This window comes from Cibotium barometz, chromosome 31 (genome assembly GCF_041138505.1).
Source record: "Cibotium barometz isolate CiBa-2024 chromosome 31, ASM4113850v1, whole genome shotgun sequence".
Taxonomy (NCBI): Eukaryota; Viridiplantae; Streptophyta; class Polypodiopsida; order Cyatheales; family Cibotiaceae; genus Cibotium; species Cibotium barometz.
The window spans coordinates 44,322,599-44,338,546 of NC_141076.1; the positions used below are offsets into that span (position 1 = coordinate 44,322,599).

Genomic DNA, 15,948 nt, shown 5'->3' on the forward strand with positions numbered 1-15,948 from the left:
TGCACTGAGGATGGCAGATGCCTCTACTATGAGATCCAGGATGAGGGCAGGCTACAGAGAGTGGAGGTGGAGTCGCCTTTGGTTGTAGAGTGCATCTTTCAGAGGATACGGGTGGTGGCCGCCGCTTCTCGGAAGTGGCATATTGACCCAGACCCTGCAGATGTGGACTCTGATTGGCGCATATGGGCATATGCAGCGCGCCCCTTGGCCCGGCTCCAGTGGGACCGAGGCGAGTACGAGTGGCATGATCCTTATGCATCCCTTGAGGCCACAGAGATCACCTTTTTCCAGTATACTGTTCGGTTGGCGCGACATTTTGACGGTGAGGAGGATGGTCTCTCCAGCTGCATCGGGGCACTGGCAGCTATAGGGACTCTCTCAAGAGTTCCTGGAGGATTTTTGGACCAGGATCTGGGCTAGTCGACAGGCACGCAGGATCTCGACTTTCCAGTGGCTGGTTGCCCACAGGGGCTCTGCAGTTGGCACCTGGCTTGTCTACAGCGGTCTTCCGGCGGCCTGCACCCGATGCGGCCACCCTAGGGAGACACAGAGACATTGCCTATGGGACTGTCCTCAAGCACAGCAGATTTGGTTGCAGATGCTGCGCATTCTGGCCCCCCTTTCTCCAGAGGGTCTGTATACGTGGGGTGCCGCTGCTTGGTCGACTTCGTCAGGGCCTTCTATGGGCTATGAGACGAAGCAGGACGGCCAGGCGATCAGATTCATTAGGGGCCAGCCTCGCCTTGTTCCTTCACTGGACTTCTCGTCCGTCGGTTGGACACAGGAGAGGGATCTACGATGGGAGCTCCTCAGCAGCCTCACCATATGATTCACCTGGAGGGCCTGATGCTTCAGGGCCTTTGAGGGGAGACTGGAGCCACCAGCAGAGACTGTTCAGGGGATCTGGCAGGAGTTGATCCACACCCTGCGAGGACAGTATGACCGCATCCGGGGCTACTCGGATGAGGCTATCTTGTGGCGCCAGGCCTTTCACACCACTTGGCGCAGCGGCCCCTTCTATACCCTACACGCGGGGTCCCCTCGTTGGTACTACAGGCCACCTGTTTGGCTTTCCCCCCCCCCCCCTATTGTATGATATAGCCTCTCAGTTCTTTGTACTGATACTTGTACTTTTCAGCACCTAGGGAGAGTCTCCCTGGTTGCCTTGCTTTGTTCTCTGCTCTGTTGTCTTATGAGCAGAGAGGACCTTTGTAGCCCTACGGGCGTTTTTTTATATAACTAATGAAAGGATCTTTTCTCGGAAAAAAAAAAGTGATGTCTCCATGGAGTTGAAGTTGCCTATCAGTTGGACAATGTATAATGTTTTCGATGTTTCTTGCCTAAAACCATATGTTGGACCAGAAGTGTTTGATGTTTCAGATGAACAACAGCTAGACGTGGTAGATTAAGCAGAAGTCATTGAGCCGGAGAAGATTCTTCTTCATCGTTGGAAACATGGTTCTGATCGAAGAATATGTCAGTTCTATACGAAGTTCCGAGATCGAGGTACCCACGAAGCCATTTGGGTAGATGAGGAGTTCTTTCAAGAGTACCTCCAGTTGTTGGCGGACTACTTGGAAGCCATGAGCTTGCCGCCGAGCTAAGCAGGAGGGAATGTCATATGCATTGTAGTGCATGGTGACAAGATGGCTCATCATCATCAGTGCATCATTGTACAGTATTAGCACCCTTTAGGATTATATTTGTCGTACGCTGTGATCCGATTATAATCCTCAGTCTAGGATATGTCAGGCACGAGCTACGTAGGTCATTATTCCTTAGCCATAGTGAGTGAGTCCGTCAGTTAAGTCCCTTAACCCACTCGAAGAGATTCATTCATGCATGTAGAGTCGGTAGAAATCTTAGGGTTTGCATTAGAAAGCACTCTGCATATTGCATATCATGCATCCGTTGCATATAAACCATTGCAGAAGCCTTAAAAAAGCATCTAGTATTTTTAGGATATTTATTAGCATTTATCTAGAAATTTTTCCATAATTTCCAGCATTTAATATCATTATTTAACATGAACAAGTCGTGTAGCACTTGATGCTACAGTCGGCCAGCATTAAATGCAAGCTGACCAGCACTTGTGTATATAAATAGCATTCCATAGCACTCATTCAAATCATCTTATAAATCAGTCATCAAACGTGGAGCCTTCAACACAAGGAGCATAAGTGATTGATCATTTAGCCCTAGATCACCTCAGTACACATACAGTCATCCATCATCCATCATTTAGCCTTCAGCGTTTTCAGTCCACAGTACAAGGAGCATCAACGCATGAAGCCTTCAGTCATCCATCATCAAAACGCAGCATAGAAGCAATTCAGTACCTTGCATTTTCAGCACACATACAGTTTTCAGCATATATATCTTCATCGTTTTTCTACAACACTTTGGTGAAGGTAAAAGTTAGCATTCATTGACAGCTTAGAAACAATCCCGATCAGCCCATACCTCAGCCTTAGATTTGCAGCCTTCCCTCATTTCATTGAGAAGAGTGCATAGGCTCGAGATTGGTCATCATTGGTGCTTCTACAGCCGTGTACAATTCAGCCCGACTCTTGGTCCTTTGAGATCTCTCGTTTAGGCTTTTTGTCAGTCCAAAGTCAGTCTCTTCAAAGTGAGAAAGCAAATACTATTCCGGTGACGGGATAGGGGGCCCTTCAGTGAGTAATTCGGGACCCCATACGGTGTACACCATATCATTCACACCACCATTGAGGAGGAGAAGATAAGGCAAGTCCACCGCCTCAACACTCGAGTCACAGGTATAGCCGAGACACCCGACTCCACTCCCGAGAAAGATAAAAAGCTTCTATGCACGAAGCTCAGGGAAGAGGACCCTCTCCCCTTCACCAAAGCATGGAGAGCCGGGAAAGACTCAACACGCAAGCGAGCCCTCATCCTACAGTTTGCAAAAGAGACGGAGAGAGTCACCTTCATGAGGAAGAGGGTGATTCTATGAGGATTACAGGGAGATCCCATCTATTTGGATGACGACCTTACAAGGATGCAGATAGAACCCAGGAAAACATGCATGCCGAGAGTGCTACAGGCCCAGAAAGAGGCCAAGAGAGCATTCTATCGTGATGGCCGTGTCATCATTGATGGCAAGGCCACCGATTAGGTGCGGGCGGCCTATGGGACATCGGCTATGGAGGATCTAGATTCACCGATACACAGCAGTTTGGAACTGCAACGAAGACACTTTGGACGCATCCTGAGGAGGTCATGGAGAGTCGAGACATCATACTACTTATAGAGACGCACCAGAGCCTAGAGAGGGGGCTACCCAAAGTAGAGGGCTATCAGTGGGAGTTTACATACAGGGGGACCACACGGTAGAGCACATCGAGAGGATCTCGAGGTATAGCGGTACTCTTCAAGCGAGAGCTACAGGAGCGCCTACAGGTGGAAGCACGTGACCAGGAGGCTAGATACATGTGGATCAGCTTGCAGCTCTTGGCAGATAGGGTGTTATACATTGCTTTATGCCACTTCTCTCCTAGAGGATCGAGATATGCCATGATAGCAGAGGAGGAGAGTAGAGGGGAGGAGGAGGTTATAGGGCCATTGGGAGAGTCACCATATGCAGCCCTTTCAGATGAGACCATACACTACTCCAACCTGGGGGAAGTCCTCCTTATGGGGGACTTCAATGCACGGATACAGAGCCTACAGTGCGACATTTATGATTTCGAGCACCCCGAGGTGATCACACCTTGCAGGGTGTCAAAGGACATGGGGCCGGATAACACCAGATATGGTCATCACTTACTTAGCTGGGAGCTCGACACGATCTCGTTATTTATAACGGGATGAGATAGTGGCAGGATTCAGGAGCACTGACATGCTTTCCACGATCAAGGGCGGTAGCATAGTGGACTACATCATGCGGTCCATGGCGACCACACAGGCAGTGACGTCTTTCACCATCCCCCCCTCCCCCCCTTGTCCTATTGGTGCGGATCACACGTACCTCTTACTGTCACTGGCAAGACCAGCACCCACACAGCCCACACAGGCATCACATACAACTTTCTACTTCACCCATGACTTGGCAGACATATATGAGCATCATGTATATGACGGGCTACTCCAAATGGATCCCCTGTCACCTCTAGACACTTTCACCACCGAGCTATCATCTCTACTACGTACGGTCGCCCTCCACAGCTTCCCCCATCATACACACATTGCACACACAGATAGATGTGGGAGCATGCCCCAGAATCAGTGGTATGATGATGAGTGCAGAGAGCTATATAGACACCTTCGTGCCCAGAGAGCACCGGGTACCATTACATAGAGACAGGCGAGCCGACAGATGAGGACCCTCACACGCCGTAAGAGGCGTGCATATGAGGAGAGGCAGTATTGGGATATATACCACCTACTCATGAGCAGAGATGTAGCCGCTGCTTGGCGCAGGATGAGAGCGCCTCGCCCTCGTACCTCGATTAGGGATCCACACACATGGCACACATATGCAAAGAGCCTCTACCATATCCCTCAGCAACTGCCCATCCAGAGCCACAAGAGTCCCGCCCTACCACCTCTACTTTCTTTACTGCCTTGATAGTAGAGAGAGCTATCCGCTGGTTACAGCATGGGAGATTGGTTGACCACACTGGTATACAGAGTGAGCATCAACTGACACACTGGGACCCTTTGTTGCTCACCTCTCTAATAGGGCACTAGTGGAGGGCCTACCAGCTGAGTGGACTATGCACACCATCGTGCCTCTCCACAATGCGGGAGACATGCTAGACCCCAGCAACTGCAGGACTTTCATGATTGGTCATACATTGGCCAAACTTTATGGCGCAGTGCTCGAGACAGAGTTGAGCTCATATGCAGAGAAGGAGGGACTGCGAGCACCAGGGCAGGCTGGATTCCGACGAGCTTTCACCACTATTGACCATATGTTCACTCTGAGATGTCTGATTGACCAGGCTAGGGTGCGGAAAAAAGATTATACTGCTGCTTTGTGGATTTTTGCAAAGCATTTGACACGGTGCCACGAGAGAGACTCTTCCAGCACCTACAGTATTGGGGATCCCATCAGAGATGGTTTCGAGCATCTATGCTTTATATGAGCAGGTCCTCGGGCGCATACGATGCCCCGGGGGGCTATCTGATGTTATTGCTAGCACCATAGGTGTGAAGCAAGGATGCCCACTCTCTCCTACACTGTTTGGGCTATACATCGATGAGGTGGTTGACTTCATTAGTCAAGGTGGTGGGGACGCGGAAGACATCTCAGGTACCACAGTCCACATGATGCTATATGCAGATGATATTATTCTGGTCTCTGAGTCGCGGATGGGACTACAGCACCATCCATGCCATAGTTACCAGGGGACGGGGACGAGGACGGCTAAAGGTAGGGAACGGGGACGGGGGGTGGGGACGGCACTCAAAATTGTTAATTTTAGAGGAGTAAAGAATCCAGATTAATCAATCAATAACAACAAGCGTTCTTACTCCAAAAGTTATGAATCATGATACACATTACATTTAAAATTAAATTACGGTACGAGGTGCAAGAGTCAAGAGTCAAGACTTGCAAAGTCGGAAAAGAAAGACTTTAAAGTTGATAACATTAAATAGATATACTCAAAAGATGTTGGGGCCTAGGCGATACAAAATATAAGTCACTCGCTCTCATACTCTGCGCTCCCAATAAGAGAGGTGCTATCCTCATGATCATGAGTGCGTGAAGTGTGGATGGGGTTTGTGTCATCCGATGAAGGCTCATGATGAGAACCATCTGTCCCACCCTCCTGTGCAATAGTTGTAGCTGCCTCCTCTTGTTCCATCTCCCACTGTGTAAAAGTATCGGCATTGCATCTTGCACTCTTGCCAAGCATGCGCAAGTTTGCGCTAATGAAGACAAGATCATTAGCTCTTTCCACCCCAAGCCGATTTCTTTTCTTTGATGAAATGTGGCTGTAGGAGGACCATAATTGCTCTAGGCAAGAAGAGCTAACGGATTGGCTCAAGATCCGGATCGCCAACTGTTGTAGCTCTGGTCCATCTGATCCGAAGTCCTCCCACCATAATGCTGCACCAACCTTGAATCTGTCCTGCTGCGCATCTGCACATCCATATGAGCCTTGAAATGCCCTGTAATTAGAGAGCTGGTCTCTAATTTTGCGCCTGATTTGTGCATCCGGCGTGAGGCGATCCAAGATGAGTCTCCAACCGTTGCTCACCTCTTTATCACCCTCCTGCCCTTTTCCCTGGAATTCTGGGTCCACCATGAAAGTAGCTGCATGTAAAGGAGAGGAATATGAGCTCCATCTCGCCACACAAAGCGAGTGGATCTCCTCATATCTATCTACGTGTGGCTCAAGCTTCTCAAGACTCTCTATCATCTGGTCCATGGCTTCATATACTTTGCCGATGCATGGCTGCATAGCATCAACAATCCTGAGCAAGTGGACAATGGGATGCACCATGGCATCAGTGCGCTTGAGGTCCTCCCAAAAATCAGCATCGTCGACCTCTTTCTTGCATGAAATCCCTACCCGTGTACGTGCAAAAGATGAGGAGCAAAACTCATCACTGATGAATAGTTGTCGCACGGCACCCTGACAATCCTTCAAGCGATGCAACATAAGAAAGTTGTATGCAAAGCGAGTGTCCGAGTACTTGAGAAGGACCTTTGTGGACCTCTTCCCAAACTTGGATCGAAGGTATGTGTGATTGTTGATGAAGGTCACAATTGCACATGCATCATCAATCACCGATTCAATCCATGACAATTTCCCAATATCTTTCAAAAGATTATTGAGACAATGTGCCATGCAAAAAGAGACGGTGATTTGAGGATACATACTCTCAAGAATAGATCCCGCTGCCCTATTTGTCGCCTCACCATCTGTGACGAAACCGATCACACATTCGGGGCCGATAATCTCGACAGCACTACTCCACTCAACAGCAAGTACATCCGCACTCTTTCCCGTCCCTGAAGCATCATGTGAGGAGACAAAGTACATCTCCCCCCGTGAGTATGCCACAAGGCCATGGATAGACCTTTTCCGCGTGTCACTCCATCCGTCTGCAATCAAAGAGATTCCATTGCGAGCCCATTGTCTCTTTGTGTTTGCCGTCGCTTGCTCAACAAGGCGTTTCTCCTTGTCAAGCATAGTGGTCTGCAAGGTTTCGGAGGATGGAGGTGTGTAGTGAGGACCGTACTCGCCAATCTTCTTCACCATCGTTTTGAAGTAGTCGGTCCTATTTATCATTTCAAAAAAAAAGAGGGTAAGTAATTAGAATGGCAAAATGGTGACCCGTGAATCGTGACTCGTGAGACATGATGATGAAATCATGTGAGTGAAATACGTACTGTGCCACACGAAAAGCAATGTGGTCATGAAAAAAGAAGCGGGCCACCGCGGCATCAACCTCCTCCTTCTTTTTGGGATCCCAACTCCCCTCAAGAGTACTTTGCCGACGAGAGAGAGAGGGTGGACTAGGTTGCGGCATTGAGAAGGCGGCTTGTGTGAAGCCACGAGTAGTGCCACGAGGAGGACGTGGTAGAGGGGCAGATGAAGATGCACCACCACCCGATGTAGAACCTGATGTTTGGGTTGGAGTGACATAAGTGTTGGGATTTACTCCACGCACCCTTTGGCTTGCATTCAAAGCTTGATGGGCGGCAAGCTTTGCAAGAAGCTCCTTTCTTATCTCCGGTGTGACCCGCTCACAAAATTTCACCTCGTGACCGGGTTCATGCAATAAATGGGCCCTCACCCTATTGGCCCCACCCACACGCTTATATGGGCAAAGCTTACATGTCCATGGACGTGCACCCCCCACATGAGTAGGAGGCTCGAAGTTGACCTCATCCCACCATGACCACCCATCCGTTCTACTACTACCGCCCGCACGAGAAGAGGATGCCATGAATAGTTAGTAACTTAGTAGTAGTCTAGTAGAAGAGGGTGGAGAGAGCTTAGAGGGTAGAGTAGGAGAAGAGGTAGAGGGAAGATTGAAGTAGTCTAGTAGAAGAGGGTGGAGAGAGCTTAGAGGGTAGAGTAGGAGAAGAGGTAGAGGGAAGATTGAAGTAGTCTAGTAGGAGAGGGTGGAGAGGAAGGTGGTGGAGAGGAGAGGGTGGAGAGGAAGGTGGTGGAGTAGGAGAGGGAGATAGTGGAGAGGAAAGCTTGAGTGGGAGAGGGAGATGGTGGAGAGCCTAGAGGTACATCATCATTCATGGAAGGCTTGAGCAATGAGTAGAAGAGGAGTAGCATAAGCCCATTATATAGCATATGGCAGCTCTCTCTCTCTCTCTCTCTCTCTCTCTCTCTCTCTCAAACGGCCAGCCGCCAACGGCTAGTAGCTGTTGCCCGAAAAAAAACGGCTAGTTTTCTGTAGCCGTTGCGCCGTTGCAGGCGTCCCCCGTCCCCGGCTGACAAGGTCCCGCCGTCCCCTCCGACGGGGACGCCCGTCCCCTTGCCACGTCCCATCCGTCCCATCCCCTGGGCCGTCCCGCCTCCGTCCCGCGCCTGCAGTTAATCGGGACGGCGTTCCCACGTCCCACGTGGGCGTCCCGCCGTCCCCATGTCACTATGAGATTCCATGCATTTGACGACTTCTGCACACAGAGGGGGGCTTACAGTGAACTTGGGAAAACCAAGGCCATGATTTTCCACACCTCAAGGCCGGTTCGACGATAGGCAATCTTCATCTTCCGGAAAACCATCGATTCTTTTTTGTTCCTCGTTCTTCTCCTTACCCCTGTAGTAATTTCGGCAAGACCCTAGAAATAGTGCTCGGAAAAGCGAAGTTTCTGGAAGATGGGACGGGGGCGTATCCAAACAATTTTCTGTAATAAACTTATTTGTACGATGGGGGTGAACAGAGTGGCGTCCAATTAACAACGATTGAGGAAACTTTGTTCCAAGAAAAAACCCTAGATTTTTTTGCATTCCCAATATAAATATGCTGAGTCTGCACTCTAGGAGACTCCAATATATTATAAATTTAGATTCATTGAATTCCGTGTTTGTAAATGCCACAGTCCGCAACGATTCTTTCTTTATAGACTGTAGCTCTATCCGAGGAACGGTGTGGAGTGCCATCTTCACACTAGCAGGAGGACATGTACGTGGGAATTACATTTACGACTCACGTGTACGTTTGGATTACATTTACGACTATGCCAGGAAGATTTACTATGGCACATGCAGCTAGGGATAGACTCACACGAGGGTATGCAGCTCTGGCCATGCTAGTGAGACAGTGTCACCAGGCACACTTGCAGGAGCCCCGCACGAAGGGGTGGTTGTTTGACACACTAGTCACCCCTGCTTTGATGTATGCTGCAACAGTATGGGCACTTGGGCTCGCCACCTCCACATGGTCTCAGATAGAGAGGCCTTAGATTCTCGTGCTCTCACGGATGATCCGCAGCAACCCTCCGTCCCACATGACATTGTCCGGACGAAGTTTGCTGCACCTCCTATGGTATCAGAGGCCCTCTTCCAGACGATCTGCTTCAAAGATATGCCGTCAGAGGATCAAAGATAGAGCTTTTGAGGCGTCCAGGTAGCTCGCAGAGAGTGGAGAAAGGAGATCATGGTATTCATAGATGATACGGTGGCTCACTTAGCATGGTCTCGACATAGATCACGTGCCACCTTTCCAGTATGATATACATGTAGCACACATCCAACTCTCTCATAGTGAGAGGAACAGAGTCCTTCGGCAGGATTTATGGTAGCGATACACTCAAGAGACTTGGTCTACCGCCGAAGATGCTATACTACAGAGATCAGTTTATTCATATCTTAGCGAATGGATTCATACAAAGACCTAGGAACATGGATGTGCACATGCCTCACAGTGTCGGAGTGGCGATTGGCCAGCTCAGAGTGTCCTCACACCAGCTTGAGATTGAGGCAAGTAAGACAGCACGGATCCCCAGAGCAGAGTATATGCAGACTATGCCAGTAGGAGGTTGAGAGTGAGGAGCATTATGTATGCAGATGTAGAGCATATAGTGTCATTAGAGAGGGATACACCACCATCTTCAGTGGACATCCCTCACTCCGCCATATCATGGAGTTCGCAGACCAGCGCAGATTTGGCAAGTTCTTGCTAGAGACACAGCGCCACAGAGAGACACTGCTACGGACTCATACCACCACAGGGAGAGGTGGGCCACAGCTCCAGCTCACTGATTTCTTCCAGAGATCTATCCCAGTGCCTACCTTGACACAGGAGGGGGTTACACTTCAGCGCGTTGCGAACCTCTGACCTAGACGGAGACGGAGACGGAGACAGAGAGCACCAGGATACCATTCTCCCATACTCCATCAGAGGGAGATCACAGAGATACGGGCTTGACATCAACACCATATCCAGGAGCGGCTAGCTCACTTACACTCACCCCCGGAGATCATACTCCGAGGTATTTTTGCCTTGCCATCGCCTAGGTATCACATATTACACCCCCATTATGGTATTGGTTGGAGCTAGACAGATTTGCATTGCATTCTTGTATACCCTACGCATATAGGTTGCATACTGAGCCTCTAGCAGTAGTGCTCCATTCATCACACCCCCCCACTAGCTCAGTACTATCATAGTTTATTTCAATTCATTTTGTCCTTTTTTTTCTGGACATCGAGAAGACATTGACAGTTGTACATTGATTTGTCTCATAGGTCGAGTTCGGCCTCTAGTAGACTTTAATATAGCTTTCTTTCTTTCTTCTTTCTCTAAGTCTCATTAAGTTTGAAGTCATAAAAGTGGATTGCTTAACTCGCGAAACTCTGAATATAGAAGGCGGTGTGAGACTTGTGTGACTTGTGTGACAGGATCCTTAATTACGAATACTTCTGCTGCATGTTACACCCTCAACACACATTGGTGCATTTTCACCCATAGCTTCTCCCTTACGAGCACATTCAAGCATGAGTAGCATGAGAGATACGTGGAATACCTGCACCAATACAAAATTGCAGCCCATGTTGCATGTGTTGTGCATGCACATTTTCAGCATTTGACATACATTTTGACCATTGCCATAAACATTGCATCCTTCATGGGCTACATAAGGTACTCTTGCATGGTGTGAAGTCGCTGATCGTTCCTCTGTAATAGCATGAAGATTCATCCTCTTAGACATAACCTGGTTCAACCACCAGTGGGGATACCAAGACATTTGGGATGGTTGCCTTTTCTGCATAGGCATTCTCGGTACGAGCCAAGTATGCACGTGTTGCATCCCTCGATTGCATGTGCAACTCTTGAGTAATCATTGCCATTGCATGATCCATAAAAGATTCAGCTTTCTTGGCCTTCAAACGACCTTCAAACGATCATGTACCAATGGATCCTCGTGGCAGTAGAGCTTCAATTCTTCTCTTTGTGCATAAAGAAGAGCCTACATACAAGTAACTTGTAAGTTTAGTCCTCAAGGCTATGAACTCTTCTTCTTGTATTCTCTCTTCGCCACGGGACATCTGTCCCATATGTTCATGTTTTCTGGTATACACCACATGCGTTTGCTCTTCTTGGCATGCATTTCATTGTCCCTGCCTCTTGTGTTGGCATCTTCAACATTAACTATACGGCTGTGCATAGTGTTCTATGTGTAGAGATAGCTAGTGTTTATGGTGATTGTCTTTCACAATAGAAGTGAAAGAGAACCATATACTCTAATATCAATGTAACTTGGTTGAACACAATGCTAATCAATACATTTAAATACAAATACACCAAGATTTAATGGGCAACCTGCGCAATACAAAAAGTAATTTACTGAATTGACAGGAGAGACACAATGAGCCGGAATGGCCGGCCCGTCCCTTAAATAATGTATATTGATCTTGGGAGAACCAAGTACATAGTGTTATGGGCATTTCTGCCTGATTTCGATGTCAATGCATATGAATACAGTATTGCAAACAATGTGGTTGTCGGTGTAGATTTGCATTCAGACTAATCTCTCAAGTGTCCATGTTCCCTACCATTTTCTCTCTATTGTTCCACCAACACATGGTAGCAACAATCTGTAAGAGAGCATGTAGGACCAGAGAACACTACATAGGGTATGTGAACGTGGAGTCCTTCTCCTCCCTCTTGCTACTTGCTTCCATATTTAATCATCAAAGCTTACCAATTACAAGTAGAGTCGATGACAGCGGAAGTCTTCGTGATAGAAGCATTTGGGGTGTTGAAATTTTTAATCTGTCGTGATCTTTCGCGACAAAAGTCTTCAAAAGTATGAAGGGAACCCTAGGAAAGCTTCCCCTATGGTTCAACTTGAGAAAGGAAGGCTGAAATTAGGGTTTTCAGCAAACAGACGAGAAATTACAACAAATATAAGAGCTGTTTTGTTGAATCTTAGTTAGTGGGAGAGTGAACACTACATGGAAACACTCTTGGAAGCTATGAAAACATACTAGCAAGCTTGGATTTGGAGTGGGAAGGAGAAATGGTAGAAAATACAGCCAAAAAGCCTCATGAAGGAGGGCTCCAACATCTAGAGAGAGAGAGAGGGAAGAGAGATGATAAGATATCCACCCTGGTTGTCAAGTAGAGAGGACAAGTGACTTTTGTCGTGATCCTTCGCGGCAAAAGTCTTCAAGACGATGAAGGGAACCCTAGGAAAGCTTCCTCTATGGTTCAACTTGAGAAAGGAAGGCTGAAATTAGGGTTTTCAGCAAAAAGACCAGAAATTACAACAAATATAAGAGCTGTTTTGCTGAATCTCAGTCAGTGGGAGAGTGACCACCACTTGGAAACACTCTTGGAAGCTATGAAAACTTACTAGCAAGCTTGGATTTGGAGTGGGAAGGAGAAGCTGTGGAAAATACAGCCTAAAAGCCTCATGAAGGAGGGTGCCAACTTCTAGAGAGGGAGAGAGGGAAGAGAAATGATGAGATATTGATCAACCATATCATCCTTGTACATGTTAAAATCATCACTACAGGGGAGATTTGAAGCCATTTAAGTAGAGAGAACAAGTGACTTGTGCAAACTTGGATGGACACATGGCTGGTTTCTCTATTTGTACAAAGGGGATAAGGTTTGGGCGGTGAGCATTGAGTTTTGTCCACCTCGGGACATTAGTGTGTGCGAACACAGGGTTGGTCATAATTTATAAGTGAGTTTTGGTCACCCAAAATGAAACCGGCCTTCAGTAGAAACCAAAGTGCGGTGGACTAACTATTGCCCCAACACACGTGTAAATCAGCAAAGAAAACAGACAAAAAGGAGCTAGAGCGCTCCTACAAGAAAACGACACTTGTTGGTTCCAAAGCTTGGTGCCCCTTTCGGTATTTCTTTATCTACATTCAAGGAAGAGTCCAACTGAGTACAACATGGCCAAACATGGTTGAAAGTAATAGCATGCCCAAGATGTTCACACCTTTGATATTCTCAGCATAGAAGTCTGGCACAGTCTTGTGCTAATTCCAATACACAAACCTGCATCCCTTTATATCAAGAAAATACATTCAAGAGGCCACGAACAACGTAGCCAAATTGCCCTTATTCACAGCCAAAAACACAGCCACACATCAGGCCACAGACTTGTCCAAAACCGTTCCTCAGGTTGCCTTGTTTCCATCCTTCGAACTGCCAAACCCTTCGTCTCACAAAGGGCCAGAGGAGCACCTCCGAGATGGTCACGAGCTAGTGAAAGAAAAGACTCAAACACCACCTGTTCGTTTACTAGCACGCGGCGTGAGAGAGAGAGAGAGAGAGAGAGAGAGAGAGAGAGAGAGAGAGAGCTGTATTAACGTCTACGAGAGGCCGAACTCGACCTATGAGACAAATCAATGTACAACTGTCAATGTCTTCTGGATGTCCAAAAAAAAAAGGACAAAATGAACATGAAATAAAGTATGAAAGTACTGAGCTAGTGGGGGGGTGTGATGGATGGAGCACTACTGCTAGAGGCTCAGTATGTAACCTATATGCGTAGGGTATACAAGAATGCAATGCAGATGTGTCTAGCTCCAACCAGTACCATAATGGGGGTGTAATATGTGATACATAGGCGATGGCGAGGCAAAAATACCTTGGAGCATGATCTCCGGGTGAGTGTAAGTGAGCTAGCCGCTTCTGGATATGGTGTTGATGTCGAGCCCGTATCTCTGTGATCTCCCTCTTATGTAGTCTGGGAGTCTGGTAGCCCGGTGCTCTCGGTCTCCGTCTGGCTCGGAGGTCCGCAGTGCGCTGAAGTGTAACCCCCTCCTGTGTCAGGGTAGGCACTGGGATAGATCTCTGGAAGAAATCAGTGAGCTGGAGCTGTCGCCCACCTCTCCTTGTGGTATGAGTCCGTATTAGTTTCTCTCAGTGGCGCTGTGTCTCTAACAAGAATTGGCCAAATCTCCGCTGGTCTGCGGACTCCATGATCTAGCGGAGTGAGGGATGTCCACTGAAGATGGTGGTGTATCTCTCTGTAATGACACTATATGCTTTGCATGTGCATACATAATGTTCCTCACTCTCAACCTCCTCCTGGCATAGTCTGCATATCCTCTCTGCTCTGGGGATCTGTGCTACCCTACCTGCCTCAATCTCAAGCTGATGTGATGACACCGTGAGCTGGCCAATCGCCACTTGGGCACTGTGAGGCATGTACACGTCCATGTATCCAAGTCTCTGTATGAATCCATCTGCTCAGATACGCATAGACTAATCTCTGTAGTATAGCATCTTCGGCGGTAGAGGCTGACTGGGTGTAATCCAAGTCTCTTGAGTGTATCGCTGCCATAAATCCTGCTGAAGGACTCTGTTCCTCTCACTATGAGAGAGTTGGATGTGTGCTGCTTGTATATCAGACTGGAAAGGTGGCAGGTGATCTATGTCGAGACCATGCTAAGTGAGCCACTGTATCATCTGTGAATACCATGATCTCCTATCTCCACTCTTTGCGAACTGCCTGGACGCCTCAAAAGCTCTATGTGAGAGTCGATTTGATCGCATATCTTTGATCCTTTGTATGGCGCAGATCGTCTGGAAGAGGGCCTCTACTAGCATAGGAGGTTGAGCAAACTCCGTCCGGACAATGTCATGTGGGACGGAGGGTTTACTGTGGATCATCCGTGAGAGCATAAGAATCTGAGGCCTCTCTATCTGAGACCATTTGGAGGTGGCGAGCCCAAGTGCCCATACTGTTGCAGCATACATCAAAGCAGGGGTGACTAGTGTGTCAAACAACCACCCCTTCATGCGGGGCTCCTTGAAGTGTGCCTGGTGACACTGTCTCTAGCATGGCCAGAGCTGCATACCCTCGTGTGAGTCTATCCCTGGCTGCCTGTGCCATAGTAAATCTTCCTGGAGCGGAGTCGTAAATGTAATCCCCAGGTACACATATGAGTCCACCACCTCTACTTGTCCTCCTACTAGTGTGAAGATGGCCTGTCCTCGAACCGGCCCTGAGGTGTGGAAAATCATGGCCTTGGTTTCCGGAAGCTTCACTGGAAGCTCCCTCTATGTGGAGAGGTCATCGAGTGCATGGAGATGGTGCTTTAGTCCCATCCGCGACTCAGAGACCAGAATAATATCATTTGCATATAGCATAATGTGGACTGTGGTACCTGAGATGTCTACCTCGTCCCCACCACTGTGACCAATGAAGTCAGCCACCTCATGGAAAGTGGAGCCCCTCCCGCAAAAAAGTTAGTCACGCCCAAGGGGCCACGATCCTCCCAAAAAGGGTGGTGTTTTTTTTAATGGATTTTAAACCTTTGTTCCCTCCCCCCACATGGGGTTATGAAAAGGAACATTAATAATACCTAGTGTCACCTTTGACCCCAATTGTGAACTTTTAACAAATGTCGTGCACACTGACCACCATGCCCAATGTTCACTAGCTCTTCCCACACTCTCCAGCCAGGGATACACTGTACATGGCAAATTGCCAAAAATACACAGGGCCGTGACACAAAACTTAATGAAGTGTGTACA

The 15,948-nt window shown here is 48.0% G+C and overlaps 2 protein-coding genes across 2 annotated transcripts in view; one reads left to right on the plus strand and one right to left on the minus strand.

Annotated features, from left to right (window-relative positions):
* The window catches only part of LOC147620907 (large ribosomal subunit protein eL20z-like), a 95,098-nt gene that overhangs the window by 65,006 nt on the left and 14,144 nt on the right, over nt 1–15,948 (plus strand). The window lies entirely within an intron of this gene.
* Nucleotides 2,141–7,431, minus strand: LOC147620908 (uncharacterized). The gene is made up of 2 exons (XM_086825510.1): nt 5,780–7,431; nt 2,141–2,160 (listed from the first exon to the last, which is right to left on the minus strand). The coding sequence occupies exons 1-2, from the start codon at nt 7,263–7,265 to the stop codon at nt 2,141–2,143; spliced, it is 1,506 nt and encodes a 501-aa protein (XP_086681636.1). The 5' UTR covers nt 7,266–7,431.

What these genes read in the sequence shown, in the direction of transcription:
- LOC147620908 (XM_086825510.1), bottom strand. Translation starts at nt 7,265, where the DNA reads ATGATAAATAGGACCGACTACTTCAAAACGATGGTGAAGAAGATTGGC. An exon ending in ACAGGAGGGTGGGACAGATG is followed by an intron (nt 2,161 to 5,779) that starts GTTCTCATCATG and finishes CTTGTGTTGAAG; the next exon opens with GCTCCACGTTTGATGACTGA.